The sequence below is a fragment of the Vulpes vulpes genome, chromosome 13, assembly GCF_048418805.1.
Source record: "Vulpes vulpes isolate BD-2025 chromosome 13, VulVul3, whole genome shotgun sequence".
In the NCBI taxonomy this organism is placed as follows: Eukaryota; Metazoa; Chordata; class Mammalia; order Carnivora; family Canidae; genus Vulpes; species Vulpes vulpes.
In genome coordinates this window covers 134843049-134861725 of record NC_132792.1, presented here as the reverse complement: position 1 = coordinate 134861725, position 18677 = coordinate 134843049, and the positions used below count along the sequence as shown (strand labels likewise).

Here is an 18677-nt window from a genome sequence, read left to right as displayed (position 1 = left end):
CAAATGTTTAATAATAATAATGTTATTTCTTTCCTTTGAGGATTTTTTAGTTTTGCAGTCATGATCTAATTAGCTCTTTTTATGCAGTCACTTTTTTTTTCAGATTGCAAATATATTACATAGTCATTGTAGAAAATAGAACAGTGACCTCCAACAAATAGGGAATATACATTTTCTTCATGCTTACATGGAATATTTTTAAAAAATTGATCACAAGTAAGTCCATAAAGTCTCAACAAACAACAAAGGATCTAGAGCATGTAGTCTTTTTTCTCTGACCACAATAAAATAAGATTAGAAAATCGTAACAAAAAGATAACTGAAAATCCCCTATAATTTTAGAAACCAAAGCACACTCTAAATCATCTCTTGGTCATAGAAAATACACTAGAACTTATGTAAGTGACAATAGGATCACTCTACGTCAGACCTGTGGAAAAAACTAAAGTTAAATTCCAGTTTAATGTATATATTGAAACATAAGAAAGATTGGAAATCATAAACAAGACATTTAACTCAAGGAAGTAGAGAAAAAAAAAAAACAACTGAGTAATCCAAAGAAGGTAGAAGTAGGAAAAAAGTAGTAGTAAAATAATGACACTGAAAATAAACAATAGAGAAGATTAACAAAACCAAAATCTAGTTTAGTGAAAAAGATAGTTGAGGGACGCCTGGGTGGCTCAGTGGTTGAGCATCTGCCTTTGGCTCAGGGTGTGATCCTGCGGTCCTGGGATCAAGTCCCACATCAGGCTCCCTGCAAGGCTCCTCTGTCTATGTCTCTGCCTCTCTCTGAGTCTCTCATGAATAAATAAATAAAATCAGCCTCTCTCTCTGTGTCTCTCATGAATAAATAAATAAAATCTTTTTAAAAAAGACAGTTGAAAAACCTTTGATAATATTTGATAATTTTTGATATTTGATAATATCAGAGAAGTAGAGAGCATAAATAATATTTAGAAATTTATAAAAGCATACACACAGGAGAAACTAAGACTTAAAGAAGTCATATCCATTGACTGATTAATGGATATGCACACACACATACATATATGCAATGAATGTTAACTCAAAAGGAATAAAATCTTGCCATTTGCAATGATGTGGATGGAGCTAGAGTATATTATGCTAAGTGAAATAAGTCAGAAAAAAACACCATGTGCTTGCATTCGTGTGAAATTTAATAAATAAAACAGATGAACAAATGGGAAGGGGGAGAAAGAGAGAAAGGGAAACAAACCATAAGAGACTCCTAACAATAGAGAACAACAGGGTTGATGGAGGGAAGCGGGTGAGAAATGGGCTAGATGGGGTGATGGGTATTAAGGAGGGCACTTATTGTGATAAGCACCAGTTGTTATATGTAAGTGATGAATCACTGGATTCTCCTGAAACCAATATTACACTATATGTTAACTAACTAGGATTTAAGTAAAAATTTGAAGAGAAAATCATTAGAAAATATTATAAATAACTTTATGACAATACATTTGAAAACATGGATGAAATGTTTGACAGTTTTCTAATAAGATATAAATTACCAAAATTAATTTAAAAAATGGAAATCTTGAGTAGATAAATGATTATTTTGAAAAAAAAGAATAAGTAACAAAATAGGCCTCCTTTCCCAACCCCCATCTAACTCAGATGTTTTAAAAGGTAAGATTCATTGCACTTTTAGGGAAAGGTAATCTCTAGCTTATACAATGTTTGGAGAACATAAAGATAGTTGAAAAATTGCTTAACTCATTTTATGAGAGAAACTACTTTTATAGAAAAACTAGTTAAGGACAGTAGTAGAAAGAAAAATTATAGACCAATCTCAATAACATGCAAATATCTTAAATATAATATTAACAAATTGAATCTAAGATTGCATATTACAAAATGTAATATACTAGACTGGGTTTATTCCATTAACGCGAGGTTGATTTTAACATTAGAAAAAATATTGTATAATTCACTACATTAAAGGATGAATGAACAAAACCACATGATCATTTCAAAAGATGAAGAAAGTCTTTTGAAAAAACTGTTGCACTCATTCATGATGAATGCTCTTAGCAAAATAGAAATAGAAGAAACCTTCTTTAAGGCTCTCTATCAAAAACCTGAAGCACACTTACCTAGTGTTGAAGCTTGTTTTATTTATTTATTTTTAAAAGTATGTACAGATCCCAACACGGGGCTTGAACCCACGACACTGAGATGCAGACCTGAGTTGAGATCAAAAGTGAGATACGTAACTGACTGAGCCATCCAGGCACCCCCATATAGACTTTAAAATGGAGAGATTAACCTAGATTTTTGAGAAGGTTGGTCTAATCATATGAGTCCTTAAAAGTAGAGGAATTTTTCTAGCTGGGATTAGAAGAGATTTAGAAAAGGAGATCAGAGAGGTTTCTTGCATGAGAAAGTAGTGTTGCTGTTTGCAGATACAGGGACAAGGTGACAACGAATGGAGGCAGCAGGCAGAGCTGAAAAAGGCTTCTGACAGCCAGCCAGCAGGGAATCTGACTTTAGCCCTCCAACCTCAAATAAGTGAATCCTAAATGAGCCAAATGAGTTCCTAAATGGGCTTGGAATCAGAAATTCCTGCAGTCTGCAAATAGGAGCGTGGGCTGGCTAACACCTTGATTTTAGGCCTCTAAGACTTTAAGTCACAATCCTAGCTGAACCATGCTGAACTTGGGCTTCAGAACTATGAAATGATAAATGGGTATTATTTATTTATTCGTGAGAGTCAGAGAGAGGCAGAGACATAGGCAGAGGGAGAAGCAGGCTCCATACAAGGAGCCCGATGTAGGACTCAATCCCGGGACTCCAAGACCATGCCCTGAGCCAAAGGCAGACAGACGCTCAACCACTGAGCCACACAGGTGTCCCAAAAGGTTGTGGTTTTTGTTTTTGTGAAACCATTTTAGTCCTACTCTCTTAGCAAATTTCAATTATAAAATAATGATCAACTATAGTCACTATGTTATACATTAGGTCCTCAGGACTTACTCATCATATATATATATATATATATATATATATATATATATATATATATATATATAAACTCTGAGGATGTATTGGAACATAAGAACCCATTGGCCTAGAATTAAAAGACTTTTGGTTAAAGGACTGCAGTACATATGTCTATAAAGTAATAAGATTTATGCCATTTATTTGTGGATGATACTGAGAAGTGGAAAGAAAATGATTTTCAAGGTGATTGATGAACCATGTTTACTTTCAGGATTTCCTTTCCTATTAAATACTGGAGAATTGGACACTTGATCCAAAAGAAGGAGGAGGATGAAACAGTTATGTTCTCATCTCTCTGTACTCGTGACTTCTGGTCTATTGGGAAGTGCCTTATTTTCTTATTAATCCAAGGACAGGTCTCTTCAGTTTGTACTTTATTGATGATAAAACCTCCTCTGGTTCTGGCAAGGCTTTGGTCACTAAACTTGACCATACTCAAACAAGCACGACCAGAACTAGTTACCATCTTAAAATTTGTCTCATACCATCAGCAAAGATTTATTAAGGGTGGAAGAACAGCCAGACCTTGTCCTGGAAACAGGATAGAAAGCTGAATGAATTCACCCTTGGACAAGTTTACAGTTTAGCGGAAAACACATCTGTAAATAATTACTATATGGTGGGATAAGGTATGAGATAGCTTAGAGGAGAGATACAAGTGAACTATACCTGGAAGCATTGGACATGGTCAGGGAAGGTTTCACAAAGGAGGCAATATTTGTATTGAATCCTGAAAATGACCAAGAGTTTACCAGACAAAGAAGAGTTGAGGTATAGGCAGTTGATGATAGGCAGTATAGTAATCACAGTATTAGATTTGGGTGTTACAGTGTTGCTCATATTGTGGTATACTTGCCCCTATTTTAGGTAACTGAACGAGTGGTCTTTTAGTATTTAGTCACTCTGTATTTAGTAACCAGGAGTCTTCCACAAAGAGATTATTTTTCTCTTAGAATTAGCCCCAATCCTTCCCAGTTCTATTTATGGTACCTTTTTTCCTACTTGGATTTCTAACATGTGACCTTCTGTATTCCTCTCCTGGGACCCAGCACTCATTACCAACATTACGGGAAGACTTTAGGAAAATCCCTTTCTCTTCTGAATGCTTTTGAAATCATCTTATTTAAATGGTTTTTCTTCTTCTGAGAAGGCAATAGAGTTAATGTACTATAAGGATCTGTGTGTTTCTTTCTAGAAAACAGATCATTTCCAACAAAGGGATAAAACACCTGTAAAGGTGTTTTAGAAACATGCACATTTTTTGTTAAAAGCCTCTGTTTAGAAATATTTTGTTTTTTTAAAAATTTATTTTTATTTTCTTGTTTTAAACCATGTATATTAAATAAAAAAAATAGATGTGACCAGTGGCCTATAACTTCAGCCTTGAGAAGAGCAATATAAGGAGCCAGACATCGCATTTGGAATGGCTTCTTGCTCATGCTCACAGCATCCTGTCAATAGATAGCGCCTCCCTCCCCCAGCAAATCAGGGAGCCTGGATCTTTTGGCTGATTGAAAACTTCTGTCTTCAGACAAAAAGCAAGAACAATGAAAGTGGTATCAGGGTATTTCTTTTCTTCTTTTTTTGTAGTGTATAAAGGCACAAAGAAATTTTGGGCTAGTCTCTATCTCTTTGTTTTTGAAATCTCTCATTTGTTGTGATATTAAGAAAAAAGAAGTTGGGCCAAAGAGGAGATGTAATACCAATTTTGGCTGATCCTGGAGTAGTTCACTTCATGTTCCTTTTGATTCCCTTACTAACCCTTCTGTTAATGATATCCTTACAACTTGATGTAAAACAGACCTTGGATGGTGGGAATGTGGCAAGTAGGGAGTCAAGGAGAGGTTTCTGGAAGGAAGTGGAGGAATCACTATTCTCTTTTTCCCTGTTCTGCTCAGTGACAAGCATTAAGGTGCTGTTTCCTACTCCTTATAAACCCTTTATTTGGCAAAAGACCTGGGTTTGAGTTTGAGTCTTGCTTACTACCTATGGCCTTGGGCAAGGGATAGCCTCTCTGACCTTCACTTTCCTTTATTTTTTAATGGGCCTAACAATACCAACCTCATAGGTTCTTGAAGGGGTTGAATGAAATAGTAGTACATAAAGTGCCCAGTACGTAGTAGAGTCAGGACATGTAATCATTCTTTTGCTCAATTCTTCTTGTAGTAGCAATACATGCCTCTTGGCCAGTTAAATGAGTCATAAATATATCCTGTGGGTAAGTTAAAACAATGAACTTTTGACTTGATTATTTTAAGCCAGTGTGAAAAAATTTTAATGATACCTTCCTTGTTTTTCACCCTCATTGTAGTTGTCTCAGCAAGTCTAAAAAACAACTTTATAATTTGATGGGTCATGATTTCAGTTTTAATTCAAATGATTAATTTCCAAACCAAAGACTTACACAGTTGTCATAATTCGTATGATTTTATTGACAATAATGCTAGCATAATTTGAGTTTACTGAAAATCCCTTAGACTAGAGTAATGGGTTTAATTGTGTTCCAAAATAGATTGCTTCTAGGGAGGTTGCTGTCTTCTTAGAAGATGTTGAAGAGCTCAGACTTCAGGATACCTGTGCTGGTATCTTGCATCCATCATTTACTGGCTGTGCTCCTTGGGCAAGTTTCTGGACTTGAGTTTCCTTCTTAACCTCTCTGGACCTCTGTTTCCTCATCTGGAGAGTGAGGATTAGGATAGTTCTGACTTCATAGGGTTTTTATGAACTAAATTAGTTTATCATATATAAAGTACTTAGAATAGTGCCTAGCTCACAGTAATTGTTCACGATTTGAATGTCATTAAGATCTTCTGTTCAGTTAAACAGCCTAAAGCAATAGTCTATTTGACCTGACCATCTTCATTCTATTTGTTAGGTTACACACTCTTACATTGTGCTGCAGCCTGGGGTCGTTTGGAAACTTTGAAAGCACTAGTGGAGTTGGATGTTGATATAGAAGCTCTGAACTTCCGAGAAGAAAGAGCTCGAGATGTTGCTGCTCGGTATTCCCAGACTGAGTGTGTTGAATTCCTGGACTGGGCAGGTAAGGAGGCCCACAGGTAGTAGTGTAACTGAATTAATGTGAATACACTCCTTGGTAAGTCATACATAGAAACTACCCCAAGTGAGTTGTCACACATGGAAACTTTATTTGTAACAAGGAGATCACAGAGAAAAACTTCCAAAATGGTGACTCCTCAAGCAAGGGTCCATGGTTTTTTTCTATTTAGAGTTAGAATGAATATTTAAAAAGGAGATCCTTGTCATTGTTTGTAGAGGCAAGCATAAGATCCCACATGCACCTTAAGGAACATTCCTGTACATACATTGTATGTTATGTAAATAAGGCTTGTGCTCCTCCTTGGGTGGAGATTTTAGTATTATAATGAGGTAAAGGTAGTTGTCAGTCATTCTAGAAGTCACTCCATGGCACACCGGTGTAGGTGTGCATCAGGGGTTAAGCTCAAACTGGTCTGGGTAGTCTGAGCTGGTTGGATGCCTTGCAGGGCAGTTGCTATCACTTAAGGTGTGGTTTCGGTTTCCGTTTGCCTGAGTTAAGAGATAAACTGGAAAGAAGAGATTAAGGGAAAAAGTAGGACAGAGATCTGTGAGGCCAAGCAGGTAGGCAGTAAAGGTCAGGTCTTGGAGTCTGGCTGGTGATAGTAGCAAACGGACTGAGTGATGGATTTTTTTTTCCTGAGTTGTAGGTTATACCATCAACAAAGCAAGAGATGATTAGCATTTTCACCTTTTATCAAGATGTTTTATTTGTACATGGAATCACAGTCACTGTTGGTGATAGTGTGTGAAATCTGCCTCTTTTTTTCTATTTTGCTATTGCTATTGCCTATATTGTACTTATAGAAACTACATATTGGAAGTTAGTTGATTGACTAATTTGTAACAGTTTTATCAGTAATTTCCTATAAGAATATATGTAAGATTTAAATTCAGGGCCATTTTCTAAGAGACTTAGGCAGAGTGGACCATTCTTTTTTTTTTTTTTTTTTTTTAAGATTTTATTTATTTATTCATGAGAGACACAGAGAAAGAGAGAGGCAGAGACACAGGCAGACGGACAAGCAGGCTCCACGCAGGGAGCCTGACATGGGATTCGATCCCAGGTCTCCAGGATCACGACCTGGGCTGAAGGTAGTGCTAAACTGCTGAGCTACCTGGGCTGCACCCCCCGTTTTTGTAAAATGGCATATTTGAGTCTTATATTTATTTGCTTTCCCAGTTAGATACAATTATAATAATTTAAAAAGACTTTCCAGGGGATCCCTGGGTGGCGCAGCGGTTTGGCACCTGCCTTTGGCCCAGGGCACGATCCTGGAGACCCGGGATCGAATCCCACCTCAGGCTCCCGGTGCATGGAGCCTGCTTCTCCCTCTGCCTGTGTCTCTGCCTCTCTCTCTGTGTGACTATCATAAAAAAAAAAAAAAAAAAAAGACTTTCCAGGAAAAATTAATCTATAGTATTAGAAATCAGAATAGCAGTTACCTTTCTGGCATGAGGGGAACTTCTAGGGTACAATGTCCTTTCTTGATCTGGTAACTGGTTGGTTACATGGTATATTCATTTGTGAAAATTCATTGAACTGTACATTTATAATTTTTTGCACTTTTCTGCACATATGTTAATGCTTCAAAGGTCAAAAGCTATGTGCTATTTTGAGTTTTAGTGATATTTTGCTTAATGCATTTACACAATCCTGTAGAACATAGCTTAGAGATTCCAGGGAGATAATACCTGTGTAACTATGTATGTGTACACACACTGGTTAAAAAAAATAGTACTTGTGAAGTTCACAGTGTTCATTTTGCATAGTTCTCTGCATTTATGCTGTCAGCAAGCATTTATAAAATGCCAACCATGATAATAGCATTATTGTAGGTACAACTGGTTGTTCCTGACCTCTGGACATTTGTTAGGTGAGGGATGATAAGCTAGAGACAACACCAGAAAGACTATAATTAAGGGTTAAAATTAGCAGAGGAGGTGGTCCATGCTATGGGGTGGTCGGAGAATACGAAGTTCGAGCATATTGGAGTTGAGCTGGGCCTTGTAGAATAGGTAGGATCTTAATAGAATAGAAGGGGACAGGGTGTGAGCACAGGCTGAGAGTTGGGAATGAAAGTGGAAATTGGGAGGAGAGTGATGAGACTGCCTTAGTAGAATAGCAAGTCATAATTTGCCAAGGTAGGCTACAGCACAGATGGAATCATAAAAGAGAAAGTACATGGGCTTTTGAATCAAATTGCTGGAGTTTAAATATTAGTGTCTCCACTTGAAACCTATGTGACCCTGGACAAGGTAGTTAAATTCTTTAAACCTTAGTTTATTTTCCAGAAAAAAGGATCCAATAATAGTTCCTACCTCTTGGGGATTGTTGTGAGGAATGAAATAAGATGATATAAAGCACTTCCCACAAGGCCTGGTGTGTGATCAGCACCTGAAAAATGCTACTGCTGTTATTACAGCCAGATTATACGCTGAAATGCCAGACTAAGGTGTTTTCATTTCATTTTTGTTGCAATTGGGAGCCACTGAAAGGTTTTATGTAGAAAAGGAAGAGGATGAAAGTGGTATTTAGGAAGATTCATCTGGTAGCAATAAGAAACTTGCTTATCAGTAAAATGAGAAAGGACTGGGAGAATAGATAAAGGAAATTGGAGGAAAATAGCACATTTGGGAAGAAAAAGGTGAGTTATATACCTTGTGGATTATTTTACAGATAATTGTCCACTTGTCTTAAATGTTTTCTAGGGCAATATTTCTAAGAATACTTTCAATTTCATGGTTAGATCTGTAAGTAAAAAGAAAATAACGAATTTAATTGACCTCCAATGAATAGCTATTATAGCTGAAATTCACATTGTGTAATTTAAAATCCATTTTTGAAGAATGACCCATGGTACTTAAAAAAACACAAACCAGGGACAAATTTTACTGTAACTTTTCTGAAAAGGAACAGTTTGGAACTTATGGGTATGGAGTTCCAGTGGTTTCCTTTTTCCTAATATCCATATGTTTAGTTTGGGTCCTTACATTTTCTTAGGGGTATTATACATAACATTTACTAATAATTGAGATAAAAGGAGACTACAGTACTATAAACTAATATTCTGTTTTCAGATCAGTGATAGAATTGTAAGGATTGGAGCTTCATTGTAATGTAGCTGTGGAATGTCAAAAACACAGACTACTTAAGAAAACACTTAACATTTGTTTAATTCAGCCTAATGAGAGTTTAAACCACTGCTATTTCTTATTCTAGTAATTAGAGTAGGAGTGACCTGGAGAGGTTTAAGCGATTAAAGACTCCTTATGTTGCCAGATGAACTGGGAAGATTCCCTGGCCCAGAGGCCTCTGCCTCACCCATTCCCAGGATATCATCAAAGGCTCTTGGTGTCAAGGACCGACCAACCACAACGACTGAGTGGTGCAAGTAGGAAAGTTTATTAAAGTGAGAGTATATTCTTGAGATATGAGGGTAGGTGAGCTCAAGGGAGACCTGCATGCCCTAGCTTTGGGTCTCTATCTTTTATTGACAGCTCTTAACTAGAGGGTGGAATATTCATTACTTGAGGAGGGGATTTCTTGGGAGCAGAGTTTTGTATATTTTCTTCATTACCTGATCAGAATTTCTCACCTTCTTTGTCTTGGGCCTGTCTGGTTTAATCCAGCTTCTCATGGGTTTGTTTGGGAATGCTCTTGGGACAGGTCTCTAACTTTCCAGACTTTTGGCCAGGCATCCTGTTAAAGCCTGCCTACTCCAATACCTACCCTAAAAAGAGTCTCCTCTACACTGTTGATAATTCCGCTATTAAAGATAAATTTCTTTGGATTTTTGAGATTTGGAGACTTTTCAAGAGTTCCCATTAAAATAAATTTGTACCAGTGTTCTTTTAGAGGGAATTGGTTAACAGGTCAGAACTCCAAAGGGTTGGAAGAAACATTTTTGGAGATGTACGAGTAGGGTTGTGCTAAGGGAGAGTAGAAGTAAGGAGGAGAGTCTGGAAAATGGAATCATAAATAAACTTAATAATCCACAGTAACCTATGCAGACACTATTACTTGTAAAGATTGTAGAATTATGACTGTTTCAATAATTTTTTTTTTAAGAATTGCTTTTCAAAAGCTTTTTCCTCCCTTAGGTATTATGGGAAATATGTTTTTCTGGCGTTTTCAACATGTTTTAAATCAAATCTTTTGTCCTAGTCCTCAGATAAGTCTCCCAATTTGTTTGGAAAAAAATATGGTCACCGTACTTAAAAAAATTGAGGTGGCTGATCAACAAATGTATGGAGTATGTTCTAAAAATTGAGGTACCTTATCAACCAAAGCCTGATATTTTAAAAATATTAATACTTAATTCACCATTTGCCATAATGAAAATGGAAAATTTTATACTTTTATTTTTACTTTTATTTTTTAGATTTTATTTATTTATTCATGAGAGACACAAAGAGAGGCAGAGACATAGGCAGAGGGAGAAGCAGGCTCCGTGCAGGGGGCCTGATATGGGACTCGATCCCAGGACCCCAGGATCACACCCTGAGCTGAAGGCAGACGTTCAACCACTGAGTAACCCAAGGATCCCAAAAAATTCATACTTAAAAAAAATTATTCTTTTTCTTAATATTTCCATACTATTTTAGTAATCTGAGATGGGAAATTAAAACTTTTTGTGTGGCCAAAAAATCCGTTCGGGAAAGTAAGAAAAATCACAAATTAGTTTTATCTATTTATCTGTCTATCTATCTATCATAGGCTCCATGCCCATGGTGCTTGAACTCATGACGCTGAAATCAAAACCTGAGCTGAGATTAAGAAACAGGCACTGAGCTATCCAGGCACTTCACAAATATTTAAATCAGAGATTTATTGAAACGCTAAATCAAGATTCTATTCTAATTTTGGTTAATGATTAGTAATCTAACACACAAAAAAGAAAAAAACACTTAAACATGAAGAAGTGATTGTATACAATCTTTTTCTTGGTACTTTAGTAAGTATGGATGCTGTTTTAGCTGAATGGGAATAATTTTTCAACCCATACTTCTTTGGAAAGATTCAGTAAAGTTTGTGACAAAAAAAAAAATTACAAAGGCTCTCAAAGAACCATTTTTATCCTTACATGAGTTGTCTCAACAGATTTCTTGTGTAATCTTCATATTGAACTGAGCTACATTTGCACATGGATAGGTCTAGTATCCCCTGGCTCCTTCTCCTCCTTCATACTTCTTCCTCTTTAGTTTTCGGTGCTTGACTTTCTTAGCTGGAGGATGATGGGACACCTGATTCAGGTACTTGGTCATCATTGATGTTGTGGCCACCAGCCGGCAGAGTATTTGATCAATGTCATAGATGGACTGATTTTCCAGGTCATTACCAAATGTATCTGTGGAGGCTGGTTTTTTCAGCTAAAGGAAGAAAAAGATGATATTACAGATTTTTTTCTTACTGTAGTTCAAATTACATTTGTTTTCTAGATATGTACATTAAACTCTAAAGACTACATATTATCTATATAAAAGAAAGGTTACTGTAGAAGAAAGGTGTAAATGCAGAAGAAATGCTCTTTTGTATATGCTCCTTTAAAAATTTATAGTAATCATTCTCACCATCAACAAGCATTTAATATGTGCTTTTTATAAGAGCATTCTGCTGAAAGAAATTACTTGAATATTAGTTAAATGTTTCCTCCTTACTAGGCAGCCTCAATGTATAATGCAATCAAATCATAGTAATTTTATAAATATCTAATTCTTGTGAAGGTCAATGAGCTTTTAAGATTGCCTCAAAATACAGTGCCTTTGGCAAAATGGGAAATTAGTTTAAGAGTACCATTTCCCAGAAAATTATCCTAACATTAGAAATTAGTTTACAGTCTATTTAAAAAAGGAAAATATATGTAACTTTGACATCTTTATCTTTCTTAGATAGATCTGGAAAGGACTTAGCAGATCTTTCATCGAGATATTTCATTTTATGGATGAGGCAGTGGAGAAAGATTGAATGACTTATACCTATGGCCCCAGACAGATAACGTCATCTCCTACCCATTCTACTCATTATAGCTTACTACATTCCTGATATATTTTGTAACTTGAGAGGGGATGAACTATATTATTTTAAGGACTTTCTAATTCAATACACATTTGTTGAACCCCTAGTATGTGCAAGATACTGTACTACATGTTGAAGGGTGAGTGGTGGGGGGCAAGGAGATGTTACAAAGAGAAATAAGACATACTACTTTCCCTCAAAGAAGCTGATAATCTTATGTTTTAAAGTCCTAAGTATTTTATAACTATTACTATTTGCAATACTAATTCACCTTTTTTTGATGTTTTTTCCATTTCATCCACAGGTAATGCACAGATAAAACAGACAAGGTTAAAAAGAGAGCTTGTACTAAAATATAAAGGAGATGTAAAGAACCCTGAAATATATCCATATTAGCAAAATTACAGCATAGTTTGTCCAGAGGGTAAGGTAGACAGTGAGATGGAGAAGGCTTAACTTTCAGATAATGCATTTCTTCTGGAAAAATCTCCCATCCGACCTTTGTCCAGATTGTTCCATCACAAATGCAGAAGCTCTCCCTAAGGAAGCAGATAAACAACAGAGAAAATGTCAGGGATAGTCCTTGAATGGACATCCTTCTCAATTGGGGAAAAAAAAAATCAATAGCCAAAAAATTGGTCACAGAGCAGGATTGCTCTGGGAATCAGTTAATGTGGTGCTCCACTCAACATTTAAGATCCTAGTCAGCAAATATACATTGATGATGTTATAATGATATAACATCATCAGTCATAGTGATTCAGGGATAAATTTAGTGATGTCATAAAGAACTACATTGGAACTAAAAGGTGTCACCTAGCCAATTACTGGGTTTCTTTTCTTTTCTTCTTTCTTTCTTGCATTTTTGAGTAATTTCTACACCCAACATGAGGCTTGAACTTACAACCCCAAGAGTAAGGGTTGCATGTTCCACCAACTGAGCCAGCCAGGTACTCTTACTGGGTATTTTAGGGGTATTTTTCCTTGCCTTTTTCCAGAATGTTTTGAACTTTCTCCCTTTTCTGAAAAATAAAGACTTTACTAATATTTTGCTTGCTAATAAATTCTGTAATCATATTAACAGAGTTTTTGTGGAAATAATTTACCTATACCTCCTTCAAGCTTTCTGAGGTGTGGCAGTTTTATATCTACTTAAAAAGTTGCTACAGCCATACCATTTCACACAATTTAGCATCTGCTTCTATTTTTTTTCACTCTGGAATTTCCTTCCCTTTAAATAGTTAAGCAAATATTGAGTCCCTTCCTCCTTTAACCTATGTCCCTTTGGTGGCAATGTGGTACTGTCAGATAGTGGGTGAGGGGTGGGGAATTTGGTATGGAGTGTGATAAAAAGATGAGACATGGACCTTGCCTTTAAAGAGCTTACAATCTACAGGTAGAAGCAAAAAACAAGATAGTAAAAATTACAAGACAGACTAAACTAGAGCTAGCTCAAACTATAATCGAGTAATGGTTGTAAGAGCAATAGGTTCTACTTGGGGGAATCAGAAATTTCATAGAAGAGTATTTGAGTAAGCTTTGAGGAATGAGTAGAATTTTAGAAGATGGCAATGCAGAGAGGGCATCTTAGGTCGAGGAAACATAATAGAGAAATTCTGTGTCAACATTTATATAACAAATATTTATTGAGTACCTCTGTGTGCTAATACTGTTCTAGGACCTGAGAGTATATGCACGACCTGGTGCAAAACCAGAATCTTTATGTTCCTGAAGTTTATGTTCCTACTTTCTGGTAGGGAGACCCAGAAAATAGATGTCTAAATCTATAGATTTATGGAGTGCTACTAAGAGTAGAGTGGTAAGGGGGTTATAAAGTTGCCAGCAAGTGAATGAGTGAATGTATGTTCCTTTATGGAAGGCAAGCAGGAAAGATCTACTCTGATAAACTAATGTCTGAGCAGAAACCTGAGGAACTGAAAGAGTGAGCCATGTTGACAGGTGGCAATGTTCCTCTGTAAATAATGAGCAGACTCTCTGGATGAGTGTTGGAAGGGACAGAGTTAGAAAGGTACTTTGTGGCTAGATGGATATCTGAGGGCTCTGTGTTTTATTCAGTAGTCAGTAGAGAGTCATTTGTAGAGTTTTGAGGAGAGGAGTGACATAATAAACTTACTGGGTGGTTTACTGTGTCCCAGGCACTTGAATGCATCATACTTCATTTTGTTTAGTCCTTACAACAATCCTATGAGGACTGTACTATAATGCTTCCATTTTATAGGTGAAACATAGAGAGGTTAAGGTATTATCGTGGTCTGAATGTGTTCCCCCCACTCCCAATTCATATGTTGAATACTAATGCCCAATGTGATAGTTAATTAGGAGGGGTAAGGCCTTTGGGAGGTGCTTAGGATATGAGGGTGGAACCCTCACGAATAAGATTAGCATCCTTATAAGAGTTCCCACAGAGCTTCCTAGCCCCTTCCACCATGTGAAGACATAGTGAGAAGGTTCCAGCTATGAAGAAGAGGGCTCTCATCAGACCACAATCATGTTGATTGTTGCCTTGATCTTGGATTTCTCAGTCTCCAGATCTGTGAGAAATGAATTTCTATTGTTTGTAATCTACCCAGCCGGTGGTGTTTTGCTATAGCAGCCTGAATGCACTATATGGGTATGGTGGCATTAACAGGATGCTGGAATAAACTCCTTTCTCTACCAAGCCCTCCAAATAAATATATGTTCTCAATAAAATCAGTGTGCTTGTTATATAAATGCAGTTTCATGACAAGCCCTTTAGTCTCATCTTTTGACTAATTCCTCCAGCCTGTATTGGAATTCTGGAACTACCACTGACTCCAGGTTACCCAAATAGTGGAGCCAAAATCTAAACCTTAGATTCAAGTTTAGGAATTAATTTTGCTTGCAATGTGAATGATGGATTTGAAGCTGTGAAGAGCTGGAAGCAAGAATAGTAGTTAACTGGTTCCTATACATGAATATTACTCCCAGAGCATCTGGGTGGTTTGGTCGAATGTCCCAACTCTTGATCTTGGCTTGGGTCTTGATCTCAGAGTTGTATGTTTTGAGTTCTGTGTTGGGTTCCATGCTGGGCATGGAGTCTACTTAAAAAACAAACAAACACAAAAAAAACAAAAAAACTATTCCCGATGTGGGTCTGAATTTGACCTCCTTTATTATGTCCACTTTACCTATAGACAAATGAGGCTTAGGTACTACAGATGACACAGTTGAGTGTTACAGTGATTTTTTTTAAGTTTTTATTTCAAATCCAGTTAACATACAGTGTATATTAGTTTCTGATGTACAATTTAGTGATTCAGCACTCCCCATAATACCCAGTGCTTATCCCGACAAACACCCTACTCAGTCCCCATCACCTATTTCATCCATCCCCCTAACCACCTTCCCTCTGGTAACCATCAGCTTGTTCTCTATAGTTAAGAGTCATTTCTTGGTTTGTCTCTCTTTCTCTTTTATCCCCTTTGCTCCCTTGTTTTGTTTCTTAAATTCCACATAGAAGCAAAATCATATGGCATTTTCTTTTTCTGATTGACTTATTTCGCTTAGCATAATACTCTCTAACTCCATCCACATCCTTGCAAATGACAAGATTACATTCTTTTTTTAAGGTTAAATAATATTTCATTATATATATATAATGAAATTATATATATTATTATATATATGAAATATATAATATTTCATTATATATATAATGAAATTATATATATATACATATACATACATATACACATATATATGTGTGTATATATATATATATATATATATATATATATACACACACACACACACACCACATCAGTATAGTTGTCTATCAGGTAATAGATAGTTGGGCTGTTTCTGTAGTTTGGCTGTTGTAGATAATGCTGCCATAAACATCCAGGTGCACATATATCCCTTTGAATTAGTATTGTATTCTTTGGGTAAATACCTAGCACTGCATTGCTTGATCATAGAGTAGTTCTATTTTTAATTTCCTGAGGAACCTCCATAGTGTTTTTCAGAGTGGCTGCACCAGTTTGCATTACCATCAACAGTGTAGGAGGGTTCCCCTTTCTCCACGTTCTCACCAACACCTGTTGTTTCTGGTGTTGTTAATTTTAGCCATTCTGACAAGTGTGTGGTGGTGGTATCTGATTGTGGCTTTGATTTGTATTTTCCTGATGATTAGTGATATGGAGCATCTTTTCATGTGCCTGTTGGCCATCTAGATGCCTTTTTGGAGAAATGTCTGTTCATGTCTTCATGTTTTTTGGGTATTAGCTTTGATAAGTTTGTACAGATTTTGGGTACTGTTTATCAGAGATGTTAATTGCAAATATCTTCCCCCATTCCATAGGCTGCCTTTTAGTTTTGTTGATTGTTTCCTTCCCTCTGCAAAAGCTTTTTATCTTGACGAAGTCCAAATAGTTTATTTTTGCTTTTGTTTCCCTTGCCTCTGGTGATGTGTCTAGTAAGAAGTTGCTATAGCCAATGTCAAAGAGGTTACTGTCTATGCTCTCCTCTAGTGTTTTACTGGTTTCCTGACTTACATTGAGGTCTTTCATCCATTTTGAAGTTATTTTTGTTTACGGTATAAGAAAGTGGTCCAAAAAAAAAAATGGTCCAGTTTCATTCTTTTGCATATTGCTGTCCAGTTTTCCCAGCACCATTTGTTGAGGAGACTGTCTTTTTTCCATTGACTATTCATTCCTTTGTCAAAAATTAATTGATCATATAATTGTGGGTTCATTTCTGGGTTCTCTATTGTGTTCTACTGATCTGTGTGTCTATTTTTGTGCCAGTACCATACTATTTTATAATATAACCTGAAGTCGAGAATTGTGATGTTTCCAGCTTTGCTTTTCGTTTTTAAGGTTACTTTGGCTATTCAGGATCTTTCATGGTTCCATACAAATTTTAGGATTGTTTGTTCTAGCTCTGTTGGTATTTTGATAGGGTTTGCATTAAATGTGTAGATCACTTTGGGTAGTATAGACATTTTAACAATATTTGTTCTTCTATTCCATGAGAATGGAATGTTTTTCTATTTATTTGTGGCATCCTCAATTTCTCCCATCAGTGTTTCATAGTTTTCAGAGTACTGGTCTTTCACCTCTTTGGTTAGGTTTATTTCTAGATATCTAATGGTTTTTGGTACAGCTGTAAATGGGATTGATTCCTTAATTTGTCTTTCTGCTGCTTCATTATTGGTGTATAGAAATACAAGAGATTTCTGGAGGTTGTTTTTGTATCCTATGAATTTTCAGATTTCGTGTATCAGTTCTAGCAATTTTTGGTGCAGTCTTTTCTCTAGAGAGTATGTTGTCATCTGCAGATAGTGAAAGTTTGACTCCTCTGTGCCAATTTGGATGCCTTTCATTTCTTTTTGCTGTCTGATTGCTGTGGCTAGGACTTCCAGTACTATGTTAAATAACAGTGGTGATAGTAGACATCCCTGTCATGTTCCTGACCATAAAGGAAAAGCTCTTAGTTTTTTCCCGTGATATTAGTTGTGGGTTTTCATAATGTGGCCTTTATTATGCTGAGTTTTTTTTTTTCCCACTAGCCCTACTTTGTTGAGAGTTTTTATCATGAATGTATGTTGTACTTTGTTAAATGCTTTTTATGCACCCAGGATCATATGATTCTTATCCTTTTATTATTGTGGTATATCACATTGATTGATTTGCAAATATTGAATCACTCTTGCAGCCCAGGAATAAATCTCACTTGATTTGTTCACAAATTCTACAAAACATTTAAAGAAAAGATAGAAAATAAAGGAAAGCTTCCAAATTTATTCTATGAGGCCATGATTGGTGGTAGTGAGTGATTCTTTTAATGTACTGTTGGGTTCTGTTTGCTAGGATTTTATTGAGAATTTTTGCATCCATGTTCATCAAGGATATTGGCCTATAGTTTTCATTTTAGGGGAGTCTTTATCTGGTTTTGGCATCAGTAATGCTGGCCTCATAGAATAAATTTGGTTTTTCTTTTCTGTTTTTTTGGAATAGTTTGAGAAGAATAGGTATTAACTCTTCTTTAAATATTTAATAGAATTTGTCTGTGAAGCTATTTGGCCCTGGACTTTTGTTTATTGGGAGTTTTTATTACTGATTCCGTTTTTTTGCTGTTTTGGGTCTGTTCAAGTTTTCTATTTCTTCTCATTTTAGTTTTGGTAGTTTATATGTTTCTAGGAATTTATCCATTTCTTTTAGGTTGTCCAATTTGTTGGGATATAGTTTTTCATACTCTTCTCTTATAATTGTATTTCTGTGGTGTTGGTTATTATTTCTCCTCTCTTGTTCATGAGTTTATTGGGTCCTTTTCTTTTTGATAAGTCTGGGGTTATAAGTTTTAATTCTTTGAAAAAATGAACTCCTGGTTTCATTGATTTGTTTTATTGTGTTTTTTTATAGCTTCTATATCATTTATTCCTGCTCTAATCCTTATTATTTTCTTCTTTCTTCTGGCTTTGGGATTCCTTTCTTGTTTTTTTTTTTCTTTAGCTCCTTTAGGTGTAAGATTAGGTTGTTTATTTGAGATTTTTTTTGCTTCTTTTTCTTTCGTCTTTTTTTTTTTTTTT

The 18677-nt window shown here is 36.0% G+C and overlaps 2 protein-coding genes across 5 annotated transcripts in view; one reads left to right on the top strand and one right to left on the bottom strand.

Moving 5' to 3' along the window:
• Nucleotides 1–18677, top strand: part of ANKRD45 (ankyrin repeat domain 45) — a 56120-nt gene that overhangs the window by 15671 nt on the left and 21772 nt on the right. For all 4 annotated transcript variants that reach the window (XM_072733048.1, XM_072733050.1, XM_072733049.1 and 1 more), the window contains exon 3: nt 5906–6073. In XM_072733048.1, the coding sequence (XP_072589149.1) occupies nt 5906–6073 (168 nt within the window). The remainder of the gene's footprint in view (nt 1–5905; nt 6074–18677) is intronic.
• TEX50 (testis expressed 50) lies at nt 11245–12701 on the bottom strand. The gene is made up of 2 exons (XM_072733674.1): nt 12378–12701; nt 11245–11460 (listed from the first exon to the last, which is right to left on the bottom strand). The coding sequence occupies exons 1-2, from the start codon at nt 12699–12701 to the stop codon at nt 11245–11247; spliced, it is 540 nt and encodes a 179-aa protein (XP_072589775.1).

Coding starts and splice junctions, on each gene's coding strand:
- TEX50 (XM_072733674.1), bottom strand. CDS start 12,701: ATGTCCATTCAAGGACTATCCCTGACATTTTCTCTGTTGTTTATCTGC. Junction 11,461..12,377: donor GGAAAAAACATCAAAAAAAG/GTGAATTAGTAT, acceptor TTCTTCCTTTAG/CTGAAAAAACCAGCCTCCAC.